This window comes from Juglans regia, chromosome 4 (genome assembly GCF_001411555.2).
Source record: "Juglans regia cultivar Chandler chromosome 4, Walnut 2.0, whole genome shotgun sequence".
Taxonomy (NCBI): Eukaryota; Viridiplantae; Streptophyta; class Magnoliopsida; order Fagales; family Juglandaceae; genus Juglans; species Juglans regia.
In genome coordinates, this window is record NC_049904.1 from 33,694,005 (window position 1) to 33,715,848 (window position 21,844).

Below are 21,844 nucleotides of genomic sequence, written 5' to 3' on the forward strand. Positions count from 1 at the left end.
CATACCATCGATCTGGGAAAAATGACTGTTAAGTGTTTTCTTCAGTTCTACGATCCCCGTTGTTTTGTAGTGTGCTTGATAGAGCAATGTGTCAATTATTCCTTGAAAATGTACATGTTTTCCCATTTTTGGTTAAAAGAGGAAACAAGATTTTAATGAAAGGTGGTGTGTTAACTTATAAAATTATGCTGGCCTGCTCACTGTTTAGAAACATGATATTGATAAATTAAAAATAATAATAATTTAATTTCCAATAACATTTTTTTATCATAAGACTGTGCTAAGAGTCTCTAATGGAAGGCTTTAATCCTTTCTGTATTTTTGTTTAGATGCATGGCATCATTGGCATGTCAAATTTTTGGATGAACGGCAGCTTTTCTCCACTGTGAGTTCTCTAAATGCTCTAGACCTTGCCCATCGAAGCTTTGTAAAAGAAAAAAAACGTGACATGGACAAGAGACATGGCTTGGACTTTGGAGACAGAAAATTGAGAAACATAAAAAATACATGGGTCCGATATTGAAAATTTGGAACTCTGAAGCGGACACAACTTGATGTGCCCAGAAACGAAAAGACGTGAACTTGCTGTGAAAGTACATTTGGTGCCAAAAAGCTGGAAAATTTTACAAGACATCTGGGAGATCGATGGAGGTACAACCCCAATCCAGCGCAGAGAACGTCGTCGGGGAGCTTCCTTTAAAGATTATTCAACAACAACAACTATCCCCAGAAGAGCAACTGCTAAAACGGCGGCGTCTCACTGGAGACCGACACACCAAGGTCGAAGGGCGCCACAGGCGGGTCCGGATTCCGATTACCTGTTGCCCCGGTATCTTCCGGCTGACCGAGGAGTTGGGACACCGTTCCGACGGCCAGACGATCCAGTGGCTCCTCAGCCAGGTTCGCCCAGACCTTGTCCTTTCCCCCAACTCGTCCCTTTCTCGCCCGGGTCACCACTCGGCCTCCGCTGACTCCGTTCCTGGACGTTTTGATTTACCAATATGTACGTCGCGTATAGACGAAGATGATTTGGACCAGAAGGCCGTTGCTCTTCTCCAGAGGCTCACGGTCAGGGCCACGGTGGTTCAGGCTTCAACGGTGTTCTACAATACCATTGCTACTTTGGGTAACTGAGTCTCTCTTTTAGTCTCAGCTCTGTTTGTTTCATTTTCTGAGTTTTTTGTTCCAATGTTTTTGTTTGGTTGCCCGGTAAGTGTGAAAATGTGTGAAAATGAAAGAAACTACTTTATTTGTCCCAAGAGAGAATGCTTGGGTTCTGCATCGTGGTTTTAAACGTCTCATCATGTGGGACCAAAGTTTTCCCTCTTCTCTGAGCAACTAAAAAGAAAATGATTGTTTTGTATTTGGTGATTGTCAAAGAAAGGTTCTGGTGTTTTTTATGTGGTACCATTCGAAGATAGATTCTGGTTTTCTTTTTTACCATCGTCAGATAATTGCCCCCTTTATTTCAGGCATGAGTTTAGGGGCTTGCACATTCACGTGTGCCGCATGGCTGAAAAATTCCTGCAACTTAGGAGTCATTCTCTAATTAGTCTGAAAATTTTTAATGAAGGAAGAATGTAAAGTAAATTTTAGGACAGTTTCGCTTGGTTGGTTTTAAGGAATTCACAAATTGCTTAAAATTTGGGCTATTTAAGGAAGACGCCCCAGGAAAAGGATTTTGTTTAATATTCTTCTGAATAATTTACACTCTATTGGAGAGAGCATGATTTTGCTTTATGTCTGCAGTTGAGCTTATTTGAATTACCATGATCCCTCAATTTTCAGTTTGAGAAATATGTTCTTGATGTTTCCAGTCCACAAGCAGTTGGCAGTTTACATCTAGCCTTATGATCATATACGTCCTAATTATGGGTTTTTTCCTCATTTGCTTTGCTGTCGAGGAAACTATTTTTCAATATATCATGATAACAATGCTTTTGAAAGTGTTGGTCATAGTTTTATAATGTACTTTGCATTGTTGATACAAGCATAGAGACAGTCATGTGCTAACATGATCTGACAAGAGCTAGTTCTGTGTCTTTCAAAGCTCTGCCAGAATTTCATAATTACAAGTTAAGATGGGAAAGTCATCGCTTTCTAGTAGCATTAAACCCATCTCCTGTTTCTTGTGAGTAGATAAGGCAGAGAGGTTGATTGCCGGGGCTGCTGCATATGGATCACAGCTAGTTGTGTTTCCGGAAGCCTTTGTTGGTGGCTATCCACATGGGATGATGTTTGAGGCTTCTACAGAAACCCATCTAACCCTGGAAAACAAGGAGTTCCAGAAGTATTTTGCCTCTGCTATTGATGTGCCAGGTGCAATCTCATTTGGTTTATAAGCTGTTGCCTCTGACACAACATTATGTGCCAAAGAAACTTTTTCATGAGATTTGTGATTCTTGATGTAAATTCCAGTAGTGCAGACCCTAAATTGCCATATGCAACATACAAAAGAGTCCTATTAGTGCTTCTCTCTAGCATGTTTTGTTCGATTGTTTCTACCACATGATGTCCTTATCTGGGGCGGTGGGGGCAGGAATTTATATGTTATTCCATACAGAAGGCAAAACCTCTCTCTCACACTCTCACTCAACACACTTGCTCAATTGTGTTTGTGTGGATCAATAAATATAACCTAAAATTAGGTTTTAAGTTTTCTTATACTTGTGAAAAAAGGTTTCAAAATATCTTAGCTGCATAGTTGAGAAATTAGTTTACATAGAAGTTTTGCGTTTATCATCAACACATGGATACATGTATTCCCTCAATTGTGTGGTGTTGCAACCATTTTTATCTGGTCAGTTTTAAAATGATCATTAGTCTGGTGATCAAGGCCGAACAACTTTATGCCTAGCAATATTTTGAGCTTTGGCATTACTCGCAGTAAGATTTTATCTTATAACCAACAGAACTGGCTACCCAATGTTATTATATTCTTCTCGTGGCTGAACTTATTCGGGGAATATGTTTATACAGGTCCTGAAGTTGACAGACTTGCCAAAATATCGGGTAAATATAAAGTTCACTTGGTGATGGGTGTAGTTGAGAGAGTTGGATACTCACTCTTTAGTGCTATTCTGTTTTTCGATTCCCTTGGTCGTTATCTTGGAAAACATCGAAAGCTGATGCCAATGGCATCAGAACGTGCAGTGTGGCGGCCAGGAGAGAAATCATTGCTGCCTGTTTATGAGACTTCAATTGGAAAAATAGGTGGGCTTATATGTTGGGACAATAGAATGCCTTCTCTAAGAACTGAATTATATGATAAAGGTATACCTCTTTCATTGGTACGTTTTTTATCCTTCATAGTTGTTTATAAATGAGCTGCTATTGTTATTGTATGTCTTCTCTGTTGTCATTTAATTTAACCATTGTTATTGTAAATACAAAGAAATGGCTTCTGTGTATTTGAACTGTGTGCGGTAATGTGTTAATGGGTTAGGATAGAGTACACTTTTGATCCTTCAACTTTCATAGAGTTTTCAATTTATCCTGGTCTTTTCAATTGCACCCTTGAACTTCCAACATGATTTTGAGATTGTTAGGTCAACAGGGTACTGATTTAATCGCATTTCCTAGGCCAGCACTTGCAATGTTTTTCCATGTGTTGCCAACATGGCGCATCCATAGCCGGTTCTCCAATCCTAATTATATGATTTTGGCTCAAGTGTTGACAACTTTTGTCAAACTCCAACTCCTTGTCAATTTGGTACTAAAAATCGTGTTAGGTTGCTATTTTAGAAATATATGTACAAGTTTGTTTAAATTACTATTTGAGTCAATTGTGGATAAGTTTCTCAAGAAAAAGTAGTTTGAACAAAATTGTTTTTTTTACATTTTTTTTTACTTTAAAAAAAAAAAAAAACTGTCCATATCGACTGTCGAAATTGACTTACAAGTATATCTGCACAAGGCTCCTTGTCAACAATATAACCATTCATTTTTCTTAAAAGAACAAACGAAAAATCATATGAAAAATAAGATGAATAGATTTTATTTAATCTTTCTTTTATTTTTAGTTAAGTGCGCCACCCATTGAGTAAAAATCTTGGCCCTTCCGCTGTTGAAAAGCTTCCTCACAAACTTTAGTTCTGAGCCTTTTGTCTAATCCCTCTTCCACTCTATAGGCATTGAAATATATTGTGCACCGACAGCAGAAGCAAGGGAGATATGGCGGGCATCAATGACCCATATAGCCCTAGAAGGTGGCTGCTTTGTTCTATCTGCAAACCAATTCTGCCGAAGGAAAGACTATTTTCTTTCAACAGAATGTGTTTCTGAAGGTTCAAATGGCGATATATCCCAGGATAAAATCGTATGTGCTGGAGGTAGTGTTATTATATCACCGTCAGGGACCATTCTTGCCGGACCTAATTACCAAGGGGAATCCCTCATCTCCGCTGATCTAGGTAAGAATTTATAGTTGCATGACTGTCAACAGTTTGGAACTGCCCAAATTGGAAAAAAGTGAGGCATTTTTTTGTTGTTTGTGGAAGAGATTGACCGAAGTTGTTTATCCCAATCTCAAAAAAACTACTCTTTGATGTTCCAGATCTTGGAGAGATTGTTCAAGCAAAGCTAGATTTTGGTGGAATTGGGCATCTCGTGGGACCAAACTCAGTCAAGTGGACTCCGGATAAAAACAATTCTAATTTGTTAAGAACGCCCGTGAAAACAGAAGTTCCCGATTTGCAGCAATGGTGACTTTGCTTAGTAGGTCATTGGAGTTTTGGAAGTAATTTCCCATAGTCTTTCCTTAAGCCAAAGTGGCTAATATCAGCTTCGTATATCACCTTGGGATGTTAGAAGATGTACGTACTGAGGTTGGATAGCGGTCACCATTTTTCATATACGTTTGAAGGAATCACACTCGAATTGTAGTTGCAGCTTGGCCAATTTTGGTTCTAGTATAGTGGGGCTCTTGCTAGGTCCCAGTCTAGATTGTACAATAACAATGCTCAAAGGGCCAAAATTACGATATATATATATATGCCGTTCAAAGGTCTGAAAGAAAGATTGCAAAAATATAAAAACAAAAACAAAAAAAACAACCACCACCCTATAGAATAGACACATTTCTACGAGCAGACAGCGTTCCCTTGAGCAGGCTACGAGGCGTAGCAAGCATACATCAAAACCATAGCCATCGTTGCTATCTCATGTTTTCTCTCGCATTGGCCTTCAATTGATTCTTCTTCCAAACTACTATCTCCAGCGCATTCAGCATCCACAACCGCCAACTATCACAACCTGTCAAGAGGCTGCAAAGAATGAAGGCTGATCATTCTTTACCGCCTTGATTTTCTTGCACCGTGACCTTCACCTCTGGCTTCCGCCAGCCTCGATTTTAAACCAACTCCCATCACCACAGCAGGTCGCTCCTGAGCCGCATTGACATGATCACGGGAAGGCCACGGTGGCCCCATTTGCCGTGTTGGACTGGCATAAACTCTAGGTAGTTTCAAGAATCTCTCCCAGTCTATCCTATCCGTATTGTGTAGTTCAACACCATCCGACACACTCCTCTGCAGAGAAGTGCTGCTCCTGGGTCCTCTCCCGGAGGTAGTAGACTTCCTCCCTTTGATTTCTTCTTCATCGATTTGAACCATTCTTGGATCACGACGAAACCCAGAAGCATGAGTCCACTTATAGCTCTTGTTATGGTTGTCCATATTCAGTTCTATGGAATGAAGATCACTTTCAGCTGAGTCTTCTTCTTCTTCACACTCTTCTCCATCTTCTACTTCTCCTCCATCCTCTTCTTTTTCTTCGCTGGAATGGGTACCAACTCGAGCTCTACTTAACAAGGCAGCAATCATGTCTTTATCATTCGGATGGCTCACAGAATTACGCCCTCTTTCTTTAGCTCTTTTGGTCCCCATAAAGGATTCAAGTTGATTCCTCAATTTATCAACAGCTGCATTTTTCTCCTCGAGCTGATGTTTTGCCTCCGAGAGTTTCATCTGAGCTCTCTCCTCGTGTAAAGCATCGGCCAATTGCATCATTCCCCTTTCCTCCTCAACCTCTTTACGAATTTTTGCAGATTCTCTCTTCATTTCTTCCATGTGGGTTTTATCTTCGCCAACATCCCTGGCTAATTCATCACACACTTTTTCTACTATTTCTCTCGCTCTCTTCTCGCTCTCGAGTTCTTTCACAGCCTTGACAAGTGACGTTTTCGTCTCTGCCAGATCTCTCCCGAGCTTCTTGTTCAAGCTCTCAAGCCGCCGCCTCAGCTTCCTCTCCACCTCGAGCTCTCCCGCAACAGACTCAATGGCAGCCTCAACAACTTCCTGTTCTTTGCTTTTCCACGCCGCCTTCTCTTCGGCAAAACACTTTATCAAGTAGTTGATCTCGGTCTGGTCCAAACGCTGCTCTTGGATAAGTTGATTGACCTGCAAACGTGCCCTCTCTAGCTCAGCATGTAAGGCCGAGATTAGCGACATACTAGAGGAAGGCCGATCTTCGTGACCCCATACACGGTTGATTATCTTGAGTAGCTCCTTAGATGTGGTTAGAGCATTACTAACATCCTTCAAACGGGTCTTCCCACCAACTGTGGATGCACTAGGAGTCTGCGCTCGAGATCTGCTGCTCTCAATCTGCATCAATATAAACATTTTCACACTCGGACCACGCTTACAAAGTGAAAAAAAAAAAAAACAAACAAAAGGAATTTAATTTGAATGATCTGTACCTCCATTAAACTGGCATTGCTAAGAGCATCTACAGCTCTCACATTGTTCTGATCGGAAAGCCTAAGCCTCTGAGAAATAGACGGTGTTCCCCTCCGTCGGCTACCGGTTCCCGACCGATCCATCCTCTACAAAACGAATCCGTTGAGTAACCATTTCCTCATTGACAGAAAATAGAAACAACATCACCCCAACAAATTAACAATATCACGAAATTCAGCGCATACAAAAAAGGGAAATCGGACCTCGGAAACGGGACTGTGCGACGGATCGGACAAATGAGGAGGCAAGGAGCCCGAGTGCATGGACCTGGCCGCCCTCTCTCTAGCTCTCATGGCCGCCTCCTTCCTGAGCCGCCTCTCGTCCGAGCCTTCCCTCACACTCGGAGACGGCATCTCATTCATCTCCCACAGCGTCGCCGCCAGCTTCCTCGCCGACACAGGGGCCTGCAGAGGCGGCTGCTGTTGCTTTGTCCTGCCGCCATGGCCCGGGTACTTGGGCGACTCCATGGACCTTCGGAACGTGGAGGACGACGGAGATCGAGACGAGCTCATCAGCCTCCATGTGGGCATGGGCGTACTCGATCCGCCCCTCTTGCCGCCCACCACTATCGCCCTCTTAAACCTGTAGTTCTGGAGTATCGAAGACGAGGACGACGCGGACGACGTGCACCCTCGCTTTCTGATCTTTCCAGGGATCATCAAATCCATGCCTCGGTTTTGCCTTGGCATTATCACTCTAATGTTTCAGGAGAATCTAGCTAGATCCGCAACTTCATGCTCCGCTCAGTTGCGAAATGATGATTTCGGAAATTTGAAACTCGAAAGAAAAAAGAATACGTTGGTTTTCGCCAGAAGAGCAGGAAAAGAAAAGAGAATTGTGGGAGTGAGTGTGAGAGTGAGAGGCTCTGAGAGGAAAAGGAAATGATCAGCACTTGAGAGTTGAGAGAGAGAGAGAGAGAGAGGAGGGGTTTTGATGCCTCGCCGATCAGTAGTACAGACTACTGCGGGTAGTAAAGTGGTTCAGGGGAACGAAAGGGATACGGCTGGAGGAACAATCAGATGCAGTAGGGATTAGTGAGCGTGGTGACGTGTCGCTGGAAGAGCTCTCGTTAAGACACGGAAAATGGGAACAATCGTGCGGTTGTGGCGAGTCGTTACTCCAGGAAAGAGATTGGGCGACAGGGATGGTTTGAAATCAAAACTGGTGGAGAAGTATCAACGAAAATTCGGTGGAGTTTTGGACTTGGGATGGGCCCCTGAGTTCCAAAATTAGGGCAAGCTTTGAATGAGAATAGACCATAATTTTAGGGAAGTCAAATCTGATTTGAAACTATAGCTGTTTCTATTTCCTTAAAAAAAAACTAAAAATTATGAAATATTTATACTTTTATATAAAATTAATTTTGTTTGTATTTTTAAATTTATCATTTTAAATTAAACGATAAATGGTCGAGTCTTACTGTATTTACAGATGTTGGTATATATTTTAGATAACAATAAATGGTTAAAGTTGGAGCAAAAATTCGTTTGTTTTTTAAAATGAGAAGGTTTGAAATAAAAATTAAAAGTTAAATAAAATATTATTAAAATATATTTTTTTAATATTATTTTTATTTTAAAATTTTAAAAAAATATAATAATTAGATAAAATAAAAATAATTGTGAAAATTAACCATAAACTTATAAAAATTCTGGTTTTAAAGGGAATGATCCTCTCAAATTTTGAGTGAGAATGAATAAAGCTCCTGGTTTATCATTCTACAACACCAATTAATATAGCACAATATGATTGTATGAGGTTTCTTTTTTTATTGTTTTTAAATTTATAGCCAATGAATCATTCATTTCAATAATAAAAAGTTCTTATATGATATTGTTTCTATCAAGCCATATAGCTTGTAACACAAAAGAATGACAAGATCCCCACCACATATCAATATCCTCAACATTCCATGCATTCCTTGCTAATTAATGCATTGCCACATTGCTTAGCTTGCTGACATGTAAAATCTGAACTTGTTGAAAGCCCCTCAACATGCGACGAATGTCTTGAATAAGAAAGTAAAATCTGTTAAATACTTAGTTTGCAAGTTCAGAGCATTTACAAGAATTAAACAATCAGTTTCCACATCAATTTTTGAACACCTCATTGAGTACAAAATTGTAATCTCCTCAACATTGCACTAACCTCAATAAACTCCGAAGAAGCAACTTCTCTTTCTAATTTATTGTAAGCAACAACCACATTACCTTGATAATCTCTAAGAATAAGCCTAATTCCTGCCTTGTGATGATCAAAGCAAATTGCACCATCCACATTTAATTTCAAAAAACAAATGAGGGTGGTGACCAACAAATCAATTTTGTAACTTCCTTGCTAAACCCATCAAAGACTTGGACCTGTTTATATGCAAACTGCATGGATATGGCATTATTAATCACCGTAAAACATTAATGCTCAACATGCTTATACAAAATTTGATTTCTGCAATACCACAAAGCCCAACAAATAACAATAAAAGTTTCTAAAGCTTCAACACCACCCTTATCTTTTGACATGTATAGCCAATTCCCAGGATAAACCAGGTTGAACACTTCTCATAGAAGGCAAATATTGCAAAAAAAAACATCATTTATTATTGAACAAGAAAATAAGGCACGGGCTGCATCTTCAGTAACTAGATTATAGAAACAACATTTATCATCATCCATAATCCTTCTTCTTCTCAAAATTTGAAAAGTAGGCAAATTTTCTTAACAAGCCCTCCAAGCAAAAATTTTCATTTCCATACTTCCAAAAACTCGAAATCTATCCACCTCTTGAACCCTCACCCATATTTTGAAGATTAGCTAGCTGCAACCAACAATTTATAACCACTCTTAACAGAGTAATTACCACATCTTTCTTAAGTCCAATATCAAGAGTCTTCTTGAGATAAACAAATATTAAGTTTTATAATTTGATTTGCCAACGTTGGATTAAAGAGAGCTCTAACAACATCCATATTCCACCAACTTGTACTATCATCAACTAAATCATAAACCATAAGATTATCATCTATTGTATGCCCCACTGCTTGCTGAATCTCTTATACCTGACAACCAGGTATCCAAGGATCTTGAAAGACCCTTACACTCCTCTCATTCTCCACTCTCCACACTCCACATACAACCAGATTTTAATAAAGGAAGAGTACTGAAAATTCATTTCCATACATAAGAAGCATTAATAACACTTTTGGAATCAAACAAACTACAGTTTGGAAAGTACCTTACTTTAAAAATCCGATAGATAAGAGAATCCCGATTTATTAGAAGTCTCCAACCCTGTTTTGCAGGAAGTGCCAAGTTAAAATCACTACGTTTCTTGAAACCCAAACCTTCATGAAACTTAGAGTCACAGAGTTTCCCAACTAACCCAATGAATTTTCTTCCCCTGAGCTTGATTTCCTCACCAAAATTAGGCCATCATCATTTATAACTCACGACACAACTTTTTGGAAATAAAAAGCAACTCATAGCGTATGTCGGAATAAACATAGCTACGTCTTTTAATAAAACTTCTCTACTTCCTTGTGAAATCATATTATCTTTCCAAACATGTAGTTTTTGCCACAAACGATGTTTATTACCAAAGGCCATATGTTTTGATCTCCCAACCATTGGTGGTAGCTCCAAATATTTCTCATATTGTTGTGTAGTACTTCCACCCCAAAGCTACATAATTTCTGCTTTTAAGTTCTCTTTGACATTTCTACTAAATACCATTGAGGTCTTCTCTTTGTTAATACACTGACCCGAGGCCTTTTCATAATTACTCAAGAGTAACTGAATCTTTTCATTTGTAACAACATATGCTCTACAAAAAATCACACTATCATCCATAAATAACAAATGATTAACTCTTAGAACACCTCTACAAATTCTAACACCTTATACCATACCAGGACCTTCATTCATCTTCAATAAACTGCTCAAACCTTCAGTACAGAGAATAAATAGATAGAGAGACAGTGGATCTCCTTGTCGTAGACCTCTACTAGGAATAATAAGCCATTTTGGACTTCCATTCACAATAACTGAAAATATAATAGTAGAGACATACTTCATAATAGTATCAATTAGCTTTTGTGCAAAGTCAAGAGCCCCCGTCATTTTTTCTAAAAAGCCACATTCAACCCTATCATATGCCTTGTTCGTATCGAGTTTTAGAGACAAAAAATCATTTTTCCCATATATCTTATTTCTAAGATAATGTAAAAGTTCATAAGCAACTAAAACATTATTAGTAATTTGCTCCCTAAAACAAAAGCACACTAGGTATCCGATATGACCAAAGGTAGAACTTGCTTTAGTCTATTTGCAATAACTTTAGACATGATCTTGTACAGTACATTGCAAAGACTAATAGGTTGAAAATCAGCTACTTCAACAGGGTCAGACTCCTTTGGGATTCAAGTAATAAAAGTATGATTTAAATCCCTTGGAAAGACTCCAGAATTCAAAGCATGCAACGCAGAATCAATAACTGATTTACCCATCATCCCCAGTATTTTTGAAGAAGATTGGAGACATTCCAACAGGCCCCAGAGCTTTTGAAGTATGCATTTGCTTGATAGCAACTTCCACTTCTTCGACTACATAAGGTCTAGTTAAATCCTCATTCATTTGCTCATTAACTTTGCAATCCACCTCTGGCGAAATATCATCTACATCAACACGATCTGCAGCCGTAAAAAGATTCTGAAAATACCCCACAATCAAGTCATTTCTGTTTCCCATTCTTCCAAATACCCTTCCCATCTTGCAGCTATAAAATTCTGTTCTTCCTCCTTGTTGTAGCTTTTGTATGAAAATATATTGAATTACTATCCCCTTTTTTTAGCCACAAAACTCGAGATCTTTGTTTCCACATTATCTCATCCCTCTCCAACCACCTTTGAACATCCTCACGTGCACTTTTATGAAGTAACATAGACTGACAAGTTGGATCAATTTCTTGAATACTTTGCAGTCTCAATTTGGCACTAGGAAGCTCCATTTGAACATGAACAAAAGAACTTATATTCCATCTTCTCAAATCAGCTGCACATTTCGAAATACACCCCATCGCTTGATTAAGAGAAGCAGCTCCCTCTCCACCAGTCCACACCCTTTCAATTATGTTAGAACAATCATTTTCACCCACTCACATAGCCTTAAACCTATAAGGTTTGTCCCCACCCCTTCTAACTAACCCCCATTAGTATCCAACCAAAGTGGGATATGATCCGAATAAGAGGTCATTTCATGTTAAACCGTCAAATTCAGAAAAACATCACACCACCCAGAATTTGCAATAACCCTCCATGATTATATGAGTTGCTAAGGATAGAAAACACTTAAAATTATGTTCTTTTACAACAATTTGTGTAACTTGGGATAGCAAAACCTATGAAGGAGAAAATCATTTGTTCAAAAGATGAGATCATTCTCATGAAAGTGTAGTATTATTTGAAGGTTTTTACATCACGTATCATCCACATAGCATAATTTGGTTTATAAGATTCAAATTTTAATCAAATTATGTCAGTGAATAATGTGTAATGTAAAGACCTTCAAATAAAATTATTTTTATGATAATTATGCTTTTTAAAATGATTAGAATGAAGTGTGTAATAATTAAAATATGCTATTAATTTACCATAAACGAGCTTGAACTTGCAGGCCTGTCTTCCTTTGCATACACTTCTCGAATTAATTTTGATATTTATATAATCATGGGCCAAGTTAAGCTCAGTTGTATATTAGCTTCAATAAATAACACCACCCGATATTCCTAATAGAACTACTTTTAGCTAAAGCGAAGGTTCGTGATTTGTTAACCCAACAACTCAATCAATTCTGATAAAGAATTTGTGAAGGGAGTAATCCCCAGGGCCGGGCCAAGAGGAGCAGGCTCAGCCCACAGAGCCTAAGGATAAGTGCTAGGTTGGGTAAAGTCGACCCAGGAGGAGAAGCGATCAGGCAACACGCGCTGGCCAAATGATGGAATGAAGAATTGTCTAATAGTACAACTGGCAGACATCCAAGTACAATCCTTATCCCTGAACCCTGGCATGGACAAATCTAAAGAGTGGACGCATCTGGCTTGGGGCCATGCTGCATTTAATGAAGGACGGAAATGAGCATGCCACGACAAGGAGCCATGCCACATTTAATGTATCCCTAGGTTAAGCATGCCACCACAATCAAGCTTGGCAAGTCTGTTGCACAACAGGAAGGTGGCAGGGACACACAGCTCGAATACGGAGCGACACACCCACAATCAAGCTTTTCTAGGATCGCCTCAACCAGGTATATATACCCCCTCCCTTAGCAATGAGAGGTGTTTGAAGATTTATATACTTCATTTTTTTCACAATCCATATAAGGATATCCCATATTGACTTTGGCATCGGCGGTGTCCCCCTACCACCCCGAAACTCTCATTTCATCATAGTTGCAGGTGAGCGAATCGGGTCCCTGTGGAGTTGCTCAGGTAGCAAAACACGACATCAACATAATTGTATTCGATTTAGACCCGACCCCATCACATTAGATTTTCAACAAAAAATCAGTGTTTAAAATAGGAGAAAAATAAATATAGAATCGTATTTATAATTATCAGCATAGAATCTTTATTCAATATTAAATAATTAATAAATTTATTGTTCTAGTCTTAAAGTTTTAACTCCAGAATATCCAATTTCATTTTTTTTTTTACATTGTAAATATTTTAATCATTTTCCGAAAGCTTCATCCCGTGAACATTCACAAAAATACATCGATAACTTTCCTTTTATTTTGAGTGGGGCATAGTGCTACTATGCCGCCCCACTCTTACCGCTGGGCGTACTGTTCAATAATTTTTTTTATATATTTTTTAATATATTTAAATATTTTCAAAAAATAAAAAATACACCAATATACTTAAAATTACTTCCTCAACAATTCAGTAAAAAATATATATATATTTTTGACAAGCAGTCAAATAGAACTATCAAAGTGGAGAGGCATACTAGTTTTATTCTTTTATTTTTCCTTAATCTCGCCTAATTTATTTTAATAAAAATGATAAAATATTGTTCAATAAATGTACCCGACAATAAATATTCACAAATAAAAAGGAGCGTAATATTTTAAACACAACAAGACTCATACGAATAATTCAACGATTTTCACCTCATTTTGTCATCTTAATTCCAGTATAACTAATTATTTTTAGATATATCACCTCAAACAGAAGTGGACACAAAATTATGATCTTTCTCTACCAATCAACTAAATCAGCAAGTTAGTGGAGAATGTACATCAAAAGTCTTATGAGATGGAATACTGGGCATTCAAAGCAAACATTAATTCTAGACTATTTATTTGATTGTATTTATTCCACATGATTTTCCACAAGTATCGTCCAAGTATAACTTTGATTTTAGAGAACTTCCAATAGATTCTTCATTTTATTCTTTCAAACACATCACTAAAACTCATTTTTTCTATTTTACTTACTGACTTTTACAATATGACATACATCAATTTATCTATTTTTTTTTCATATAATTTAAATATTATACTTTTTAATCTTTTTTATTCATTTCAAATATTTTCTCTAACTACTAATGATATCTTCATATCTTTTGATATTTGCAATATCTTCTCATATACAATATCATATAATTATGTCCAATTTTAAATTAATCTAAATTTATAAGTTAAATCAAAATACAAATTAATTCAAAAAATAAAAAAGAAGAGATTATATAATAAAAATATATTCATTCTCAATAATTATATAATGTGAATAAAGATAATTGAAGAAATGCAAAACTTAGCAAGAGGAGGGAAGATAAATTAATTAAAAATATTTACAATGATGAATAATATTCTCTACATCTAGAAGTTTACTGTAGCAAAATGTAGAAATATCTTTAAAATAGAAGATCCAATAAAGGGCATTTTTTAAAATATTTCTTTATATTTTAAAGAAAAATATATTATAAAGGTTATATTGTGAGTGCTCTAAAAGTGCTAAAGTAAAGATATTTTATAAATAAATTTACATATGATTTTACGTGATATATTAAATTTATTTTATAATATAAATAATTTATAATTTACAGATTATTTATAAATTTATTTTTGTAATAATAACATTTTGTACCCAAAAGAAATGGCCAAATAATAATTCAGAGTAAGCAGAAAGCGAGGGACCATCAAAAGAACAGTTGCATGAAGTAATATAGAAGCAACAAAAGCTGTGTACTGCACCGAACAGAGACTACCACAAAACTTTGATCAGTTTGAAGGTCGCAACCAAGGGAACGCAGGACAGAGTGAAGCGTGGAAGAACATGGGGACATATGCGTGGAAAGAGAGACAAAAAAATAACAGAGGCATGCAGACAGCTGCTTTCCCGTTCAAAACAAACTAACGCAGTTATCGAGGTCCTGTCCTGTCCTCTCCTCTCCTCTGGACCGAATGTATACTAGTCAAAGTGACCGATGATCATCGCATGCTCCACTGGCGAGGCTGAAAGTCCAAGAAAATTCCTATATATATACATACATTTTTTTTTGTTTTTTTGTGTAAATGAAAATTCCTATATATAATCGATGTTAAAATAAATATATATTTTTATGATGCCCTGTGTCGGGATCTAACCACATTCCCTATAGTATAATATAGATCCAACTTAGAAATAATACATAAAAATATTGTATGTTACATTCTGTCTCTGATCTCTATTGCTATATACATTGAAAAAATGAGCTAATTAATTATTTAAAAAAATAAATAAATATAGATAAAAGTCACTATTAAAAATATCTATTTTTCACATATAATGTAATATCATATAGATCACACATCTCCTCAAATGAGTGTTAAAAATAATCTAACTAAAAGCAGTCACGCAGATTAAAAAGATTCATCGAAAATAAGAGCTAATAAATTACCAACTCAGATTCAACGGAAATAATAAATCTCACCCAGATTTTGTGCAAAGCTTGATTGGAAAGATTTTGTGCAAAGCTTGGTTCAAGGAACAGTTTCAATTTTTCTGTAAATTTTATTATTAAATACATTGTAACTTTCTTTGCTTAGCTTTCTCAGTTTTCGTATATAAACCAATCATGTACAACAATGAAATGTGTGTTCAAAATTCAAAAACGAACAAGGTACGTCGGGACCATATATACCCTCTTTAAGAGCATCTTCATTAGTTTGGTCAAAATTTAATGATAGCTAAACTTTAATTAATATGTGCCAACAAACTACCACATTGAATTAAGCATTACTATAAAATTTTAGACTTCAGTTATAGTGATTCTCTAAATTTGTATGTGAACAGTAGGTTAGTCAAATATTAAAATATTCAATTCTCACTCCTCTCACAAAATATGTAGATATTTTTTGTACAAAAAATCTACTCAACCTCCTACTATTCATACAACCTCCACACTCCACATTATTTTTAATTTTTATTATTTTTTTCTTTTATTAAATATTTATTATATAAATAATGAATAAAAAATTTAAAATAATTTAAAAAGAATAAACTCAAAAAAAAAAATTTTAAATTTAAAAAATTTCAAAAAGTGTGGAGTGTGGAGTTTAGTGGAGGTTGTGTAGCAAAGCTCTTTTTTGTAATTAAGAAATTTAGTTCGATTTATTATTATTAAATATAAAATGTGATAAAAATAAATTAATTAGTTAATATTAATTAGAATATTACTTATTAAGTTAATTATAATATAATTAATATTAATATTAATATTAATTTAATATTTAATAAATGTGATAAATATTAAATTAATTTAATTAGAATATAATTATTATTAATATTAAATTGATAGAATTATAAAATGCGATATAAATAAATTAAATAAAAAATTATTAAATTAATAATATTTTTTTATTATATAAAAAATAAATGATTAATCTAATATAAAGATTAAATTTAAATAAAAATAAATAAATATAAAAAAATATGATATTAATTAAATTTTAAAAATAAATTTGACCAAAGCAACGAGATGGCATCGAGAGGGAGGAGCTGGCCTACCTTGTCTATTATTGGTTGTCGTTTTTCAGTCCCAGACCCAGTTCCACCAAAATCCACTGAGCAAGTTATCCACAATAACGCCCAACCTCCACGACTCTTTCCTCCTCCCATTGATGTTTCTGTAGACTTTTGAGGTCTTCCTCCACCCATTCTACTTCCTCTTTACGAATGGACTATTCATAACTCTCTCTCAATTTCTATCTCTGGTTTCTCCGCAGAACACAGATAAAGTCGTAAAGACCCAAGGGAAAATGGCAATTGTGTTTGCATTTCTCTGGTTTTCTTTCTTCACTCTGTTGTCTTGTTCCGTCTCAATTGCCAAAATTGGACCTGCATTTCCTTCTTCACTCATTCGGCCGGAGCAGCTCTCGCAGCTTGCAACCAAAAACCAGCTTTACCAAACAAAGTACTTCACGCAAATACTTGACCACTTCAATTTCAATCCCCAAAGCTATCATACCTTTCAGCAAAGGTATCTGATCAACGACTCCTACTGGGGTGGTGCTCATAAGAATGCTCCAATTTTCGTCTACACGGGAAATGAAGGAGATATAGAATGGTTCGCTCAAAACACAGGTTTCTTGTTCGAAACGGCACCCGATTTCAAAGCCCTTCTTGTTTTCATAGAGGTAATTGTGATCTAAACTGAATATACGCTTAAAAGTCATTGAAACATTTCATTACTTACAATCAAAATTGGTTGCTGCTATTTATGCAAGCTTTGATCATTCTCGTCTATGCTGTTGGTAAGAAACCAGATTCAGCAATAGCCCTCTGACTTTGAGATAGATAGATAGATAGATAGATAGATAGATATATGAGACTGTTGGTAAGAAACCAGATTCAGCAATAGCCCTTTGACTTTGAGATAGATAGATAGATAGATAGATAGATATATGAGAGAGTGCCTTGCATATTATTGATCAATTGCAGCATAGATTCTATGGGAAATCCATGCCATTTGGGGGCAACAAAGATATTGCTTATACAAATGCAAGTACACTTGGATATCTGAGCTCGACGCAGGCTCTGGCGGATTATGCCACTTTGATCACTGATCTAAAGAAAAATTTGACAGCAACTGAGTCTCCTGTGATCGTGTTCGGAGGTTCCTACGGAGGAAGTAAGCCAACTGCCAATCCAATCATCTATCCTTGTGATTGATTTGTTTTCGTTTTCCCCCGGCCATACCCACCAAAATAGAAAACTTTTGTAGTTTTGTTCCAATATTTTTTAATTTCTGGTTTTGGGATTTGTGATAATTTAATTGGTTCGTTGGTTTTTGCAGTGCTAGCAGCCTGGTTTAGACTGAAGTACCCGCACATCACCATTGGAGCCTTGGCCTCTTCTTCGCCTATTCTCCATTTTCTGAACGTGACATCCCCATACAGCTTTAACAACATCGTCAGTCATGACTTCAGGGTATATATATAAACACTCTCTTATCTCTCTCTAAGCCACATCGAACTTATACAAAGAGAAGTATTATAATCACAAAAATAAAAAAAATTTCTTGGAATTAAAAGGAACAATTAATTTATTATAAATAATAAAGATATATAATATATGATTTGATATCGGAGCATTAATTTTCTTTGCACGTGAAATCTTAATGATCAGAGCGAGAGTGAGAGCTGTTACAAAGTGATCAAAGGCTCATGGCAACAAATTGAAGATAGGGCAAATCAACAAGGGGGTCTCGACGTTCTCCGTAAATCATTTAGAATATGCAAGTAAGGATCATTTGCATCCATTAATACTTCTGTCTAATCTTTTTATCTTCATTATTAATTTCTTTTTATATCTTTTTTTCCCCTTTTATAGAAAGGTTGATATTGTATATTTAGAGAGTTGGCTTCTTACCGCATTAACTTACACGGCCATGACCGATTATCCAACTCCTTCGAATTTCTTGAACCCCTTGCCAGCCTATCCAGTGAAACAGGTACTATAATTTTTGGATTACACTCATCTATTACATTTTAAATAAGTTTTTTATTATTTATAAAATTCCTTAAAACGTGATAGATTTAAATAATAGGGAATTCTTTATTGCTTTTCACTTTTGCTTTATGGTTGTGCAGATGTGTAAGGCGATTGATGATCCATCGACTGGAAATGACACGTTCGCAAAGTTGTATGGTGCAGCTAACATCTACTATAACTCCAGTGGATCTGCCACGTGCTTTGATCTTGAAGATAATTCTGATCCCCATGGCCTCAGTGGATGGTCCTGGCAGGTACGGGATATTCCTTGACATCAATTCCACGTTTAAGATGCATTTTTAAGACGTTCAAAAACTGGTGTCGTCTTTGGATGTTGATCAGTGCTTCCTTGCTCCAACCTCCCACCGGGCTGTAAGAGCATTATTTTAGTTAGAATTTTAAGTGTTGACTATAACATTTATTTTTGATTAGGTGAATTTATATTAAACTAGATATTTTAAAGTTAAAAAAATAATATAATATTATATATTTCAATAATATTTTACAAATACACTTTATATATTAATTAATAATTTAATTTTTATTTAAAATAATGTAGAAAATAGAATTATATATTAATTAATAATTTAATTTTACTTTCATATTTTAATTATTATTAATAAAATATAATAAGGTAGAAAATAACAAACTATTTATCAAAATTGAAATGAATAATATAAACTTTAAAATAAGTAGATAATATAATAGTTGTTGGAAATGATTAAAATATTACTTTGATGAGTGAATAGTGTCTAGCTAAAGATGACTAGAGAGTTTAATTTACCGTATCTCATATGTTGAACTTTAGTGGTTTGGCTATTTCAATATAGAGAATTTTACTCATACATAGCTAAAATATAAAGATGCATTGGCATTTGACTAGCTCTAAGCGGTGGTTCTATTTTTTCTTTTTCTTTTGAAAAAAAAATAGAATATATTATTAAAAAAATTAAAAATTTCACTTAAATTTATTTTTATATACTTTTTTTTTTTTTAAAGAGTGTAAAATTTGCAAGTCTAAAACTCTATAAAAAGTCAAACTTATGCCTAGTATGTACAAGTAACAACCAATGAATGTGATTAACAATCATCAAAACCCATTGAATCCCGTGAATCAGAGAATTCCCAAAAAAGAAAAAATAGCAAATAATATTGTAAAGTAGATATTCTATGAAGGATGTAAAACACATCCATAAGTATGAATAAAAAATCTTCATCGATAAAGAGAGCAGGTGGAGAATCTAAGAAAAGCATGTGCAGCACATGCAAAAGTTGAGTCTAATTTGAATTGTTAATAATTAGTAATTATCAACATTATCTCTTTGAATGCTGGAGCCGAGCCCAAAGCCATGCATAACGTGGAAATTCCTTTCCCCACAAGTTTCAATAATAAGCTAGCTAGCTAGCTAGCTCTTTCATGGCCCCCCGACAAAAGTTTTGGTATCCAACGCAACTTATAAGAGGATGTGTGTTTGCCAAGCAAGGAAAGTTGTTTACCCTTTCTTTCTCGGAATGTTAAAACTTAAAGTTGATATTATTCATATCATACTGTTTTATATAACAATTATTTTGCCTGCAGAATTTAAGCAATTTCCATTTTTCATATTCTAAAGTCACGCACACGCACATGGTAGGTAAAGATAGAGAGGAAGGAAAGCCATAGATAAACACATGTCTAGGCTATTCGATCTACTGTTGAAGACATTGCCCACTGCATGCTTTGTCCTATGCTTTGTGTCATATCAAGAGTAACAGTAGTTTATTAACATGTCACTTATATATAAGAGTTAATTAGGGATTATGTGCAGGCGTGTACAGAGATGATAATGCCAACAGGTGGAAACACTGAGGAGAGCATATTCCCAGCTTCAGAGTGGCTTTACGAAAATCGAGCTTCTTACTGCAAAAATATGTTCGAGATCGAGCCTAGACCCAATTGGATTACTACCGAGTTTGGTGGCAAGGTGCATGCCAGGGGTTATATCATTTAAAACACGACTTTTTTAGCATCACTCATCATATATATATGTTCCATGTTTGAAACACTTATAATCTGCCCTTTGGTCCATCATGTTATGCTGAGCAGGATATCTACAGGGCTTTGAAAAGGTTTGGGAGCAACATTATCTTCTTCAATGGCTTAAGGGATCCTTGGAGCGGTGGAGGGTACGATATATATCTCTCAAAATCTCTTTTCCTATTTACAAACTCATGATATATAATTAAACACACCACTTATTATATATGGAATCCATTACACTTAATAATAAAAGTAAAAACATAAATATCATTTTGTATTAAATATTAATGTAGATCAAGATTTCCACATCAGCAATGTATTGATGCATGGGTCAATAAACAAGTTTGTAAATACTAGATTTTTTCATATGATATTTATTGCTTATATATCTTACTACAGCTTTAATTCTATTCACATATTTTTTTTTCCAGGGTGTTGAAGAATATATCCAAAAGCATAGTTGCTATTGTTGCAAATGAAGGTCAGCCGGCCTAAAACTCTCACATACTGATCAATTCCACTAGTTCAGACCAAACATCTGATCATGTAGGATTTAGCACTCACGCCTGCGTACTCATGACATGATTTTTCATTGTTGGCTTTGAAAAAACAAATGGCAACAGGGGCTCATCATGTGGACCTGAGGTTCTCAAGTAAAGAAGATCCAGAATGGCTCAAAGATGTGAGGAAACAAGAAGTGAATATCATTAAAACATGGATCTCTCAATATTACAGTGACTCGGAATATTTCCCTTCCTAGAGGTCAAGACTCCAGACCAATGCGTTTTCTCAGAGATCGAAGGTCCATGCGAGGCAAATTTAAATAATTCAAAGTTGACCGGACAGTATGGTCCATTTTACTTTCTTTTTATTTTATTTTATTTTAAAAAGCAATTTGGAATGGATGCAGGGTTAGAAGGTTGCAGAAAAATTTTTACAAATAGAATTAGAAAAAAGATATTTGCAACCATGAATTATGTAATGGTTGCCTAATCGTTTTGAAAAAAGTGAATAAAACATAAGATTCACATGAAAAAAATTATTATTTTAATAG

The 21,844-nt window shown here is 35.7% G+C and overlaps 3 protein-coding genes across 4 annotated transcripts; 2 read left to right on the plus strand and 1 right to left on the minus strand.

Annotated features, from left to right (window-relative positions):
* Positions 1 to 389: 389 nt before the first annotated feature.
* On the plus strand, positions 390 to 5,274 carry LOC108990509 (bifunctional nitrilase/nitrile hydratase NIT4B-like). The gene is made up of 5 exons (XM_018964501.2): positions 390 to 1,126; positions 2,140 to 2,319; positions 2,980 to 3,273; positions 4,131 to 4,412; positions 4,556 to 5,274. The coding sequence occupies exons 1-5, from the start codon at positions 646 to 648 to the stop codon at positions 4,705 to 4,707; spliced, it is 1,389 nt and encodes a 462-aa protein (XP_018820046.1). The 5' UTR covers positions 390 to 645; the 3' UTR covers positions 4,708 to 5,274.
* A 10-nt stretch (positions 5,275 to 5,284) lies between these two features.
* Positions 5,285 to 7,785, minus strand: LOC108990508 (uncharacterized protein At5g41620). Its single transcript, XM_018964500.2, has 3 exons — positions 6,944 to 7,785; positions 6,701 to 6,826; positions 5,285 to 6,605 (listed from the first exon to the last, which is right to left on the minus strand). Exons 1-3 carry the CDS (start codon positions 7,427 to 7,429, stop codon positions 5,292 to 5,294), a joined length of 1,926 nt encoding a protein of 641 aa, XP_018820045.1. The 5' UTR covers positions 7,430 to 7,785; the 3' UTR covers positions 5,285 to 5,291.
* Positions 7,786 to 16,843: 9,058 nt separating this feature from the next.
* Positions 16,844 to 21,839, plus strand: LOC108990515 (lysosomal Pro-X carboxypeptidase). 2 transcript variants are annotated; one of them, XM_035689842.1, is made up of 10 exons: positions 16,844 to 17,413; positions 17,718 to 17,907; positions 18,073 to 18,206; positions 18,405 to 18,517; positions 18,609 to 18,729; positions 18,869 to 19,024; positions 20,579 to 20,734; positions 20,868 to 20,936; positions 21,222 to 21,271; positions 21,414 to 21,484. In XM_035689842.1, the coding sequence occupies exons 1-9, from the start codon at positions 17,036 to 17,038 to the stop codon at positions 21,267 to 21,269; spliced, it is 1,365 nt and encodes a 454-aa protein (XP_035545735.1). In that variant the 5' UTR covers positions 16,844 to 17,035; the 3' UTR covers positions 21,270 to 21,271; positions 21,414 to 21,484. The 2 variants fall into 2 exon arrangements, with proteins under 2 accessions (XP_035545735.1, XP_018820058.1); XM_018964513.2 differs by having other exon boundaries at positions 16,845 to 17,413; positions 20,857 to 20,936; positions 21,414 to 21,839.
* The last annotated feature ends 5 nt before the right edge of the window (positions 21,840 to 21,844 follow it).

Bases quoted from the DNA above. Each gene is read 5' to 3' on its own strand.
- LOC108990509 (XM_018964501.2), top strand. From the start codon at position 646: ATGGAGGTACAACCCCAATCCAGCGCAGAGAACGTCGTCGGGGAGCTT. The intron at 1,127-2,139 runs GTAACTGAGTCT...TCTTGTGAGTAG, and splicing joins CAATACCATTGCTACTTTGG to ATAAGGCAGAGAGGTTGATT. The intron at 4,413-4,555 runs GTAAGAATTTAT...TTGATGTTCCAG, and splicing joins CCTCATCTCCGCTGATCTAG to ATCTTGGAGAGATTGTTCAA.
- LOC108990508 (XM_018964500.2), bottom strand. From the start codon at position 7,429: ATGCCAAGGCAAAACCGAGGCATGGATTTGATGATCCCTGGAAAGATC. The intron at 6,827-6,943 runs GTCCGATTTCCC...TTCGTTTTGTAG, and splicing joins CGCACAGTCCCGTTTCCGAG to AGGATGGATCGGTCGGGAAC. The intron at 6,606-6,700 runs GTACAGATCATT...ATATTGATGCAG, and splicing joins GCAATGCCAGTTTAATGGAG to ATTGAGAGCAGCAGATCTCG.
- LOC108990515 (XM_018964513.2), top strand. From the start codon at position 17,036: ATGGCAATTGTGTTTGCATTTCTCTGGTTTTCTTTCTTCACTCTGTTG. The intron at 17,414-17,717 runs GTAATTGTGATC...GATCAATTGCAG, and splicing joins CCCTTCTTGTTTTCATAGAG to CATAGATTCTATGGGAAATC. The intron at 21,272-21,413 runs GTCAGCCGGCCT...AAATGGCAACAG, and splicing joins TGCTATTGTTGCAAATGAAG to GGGCTCATCATGTGGACCTG.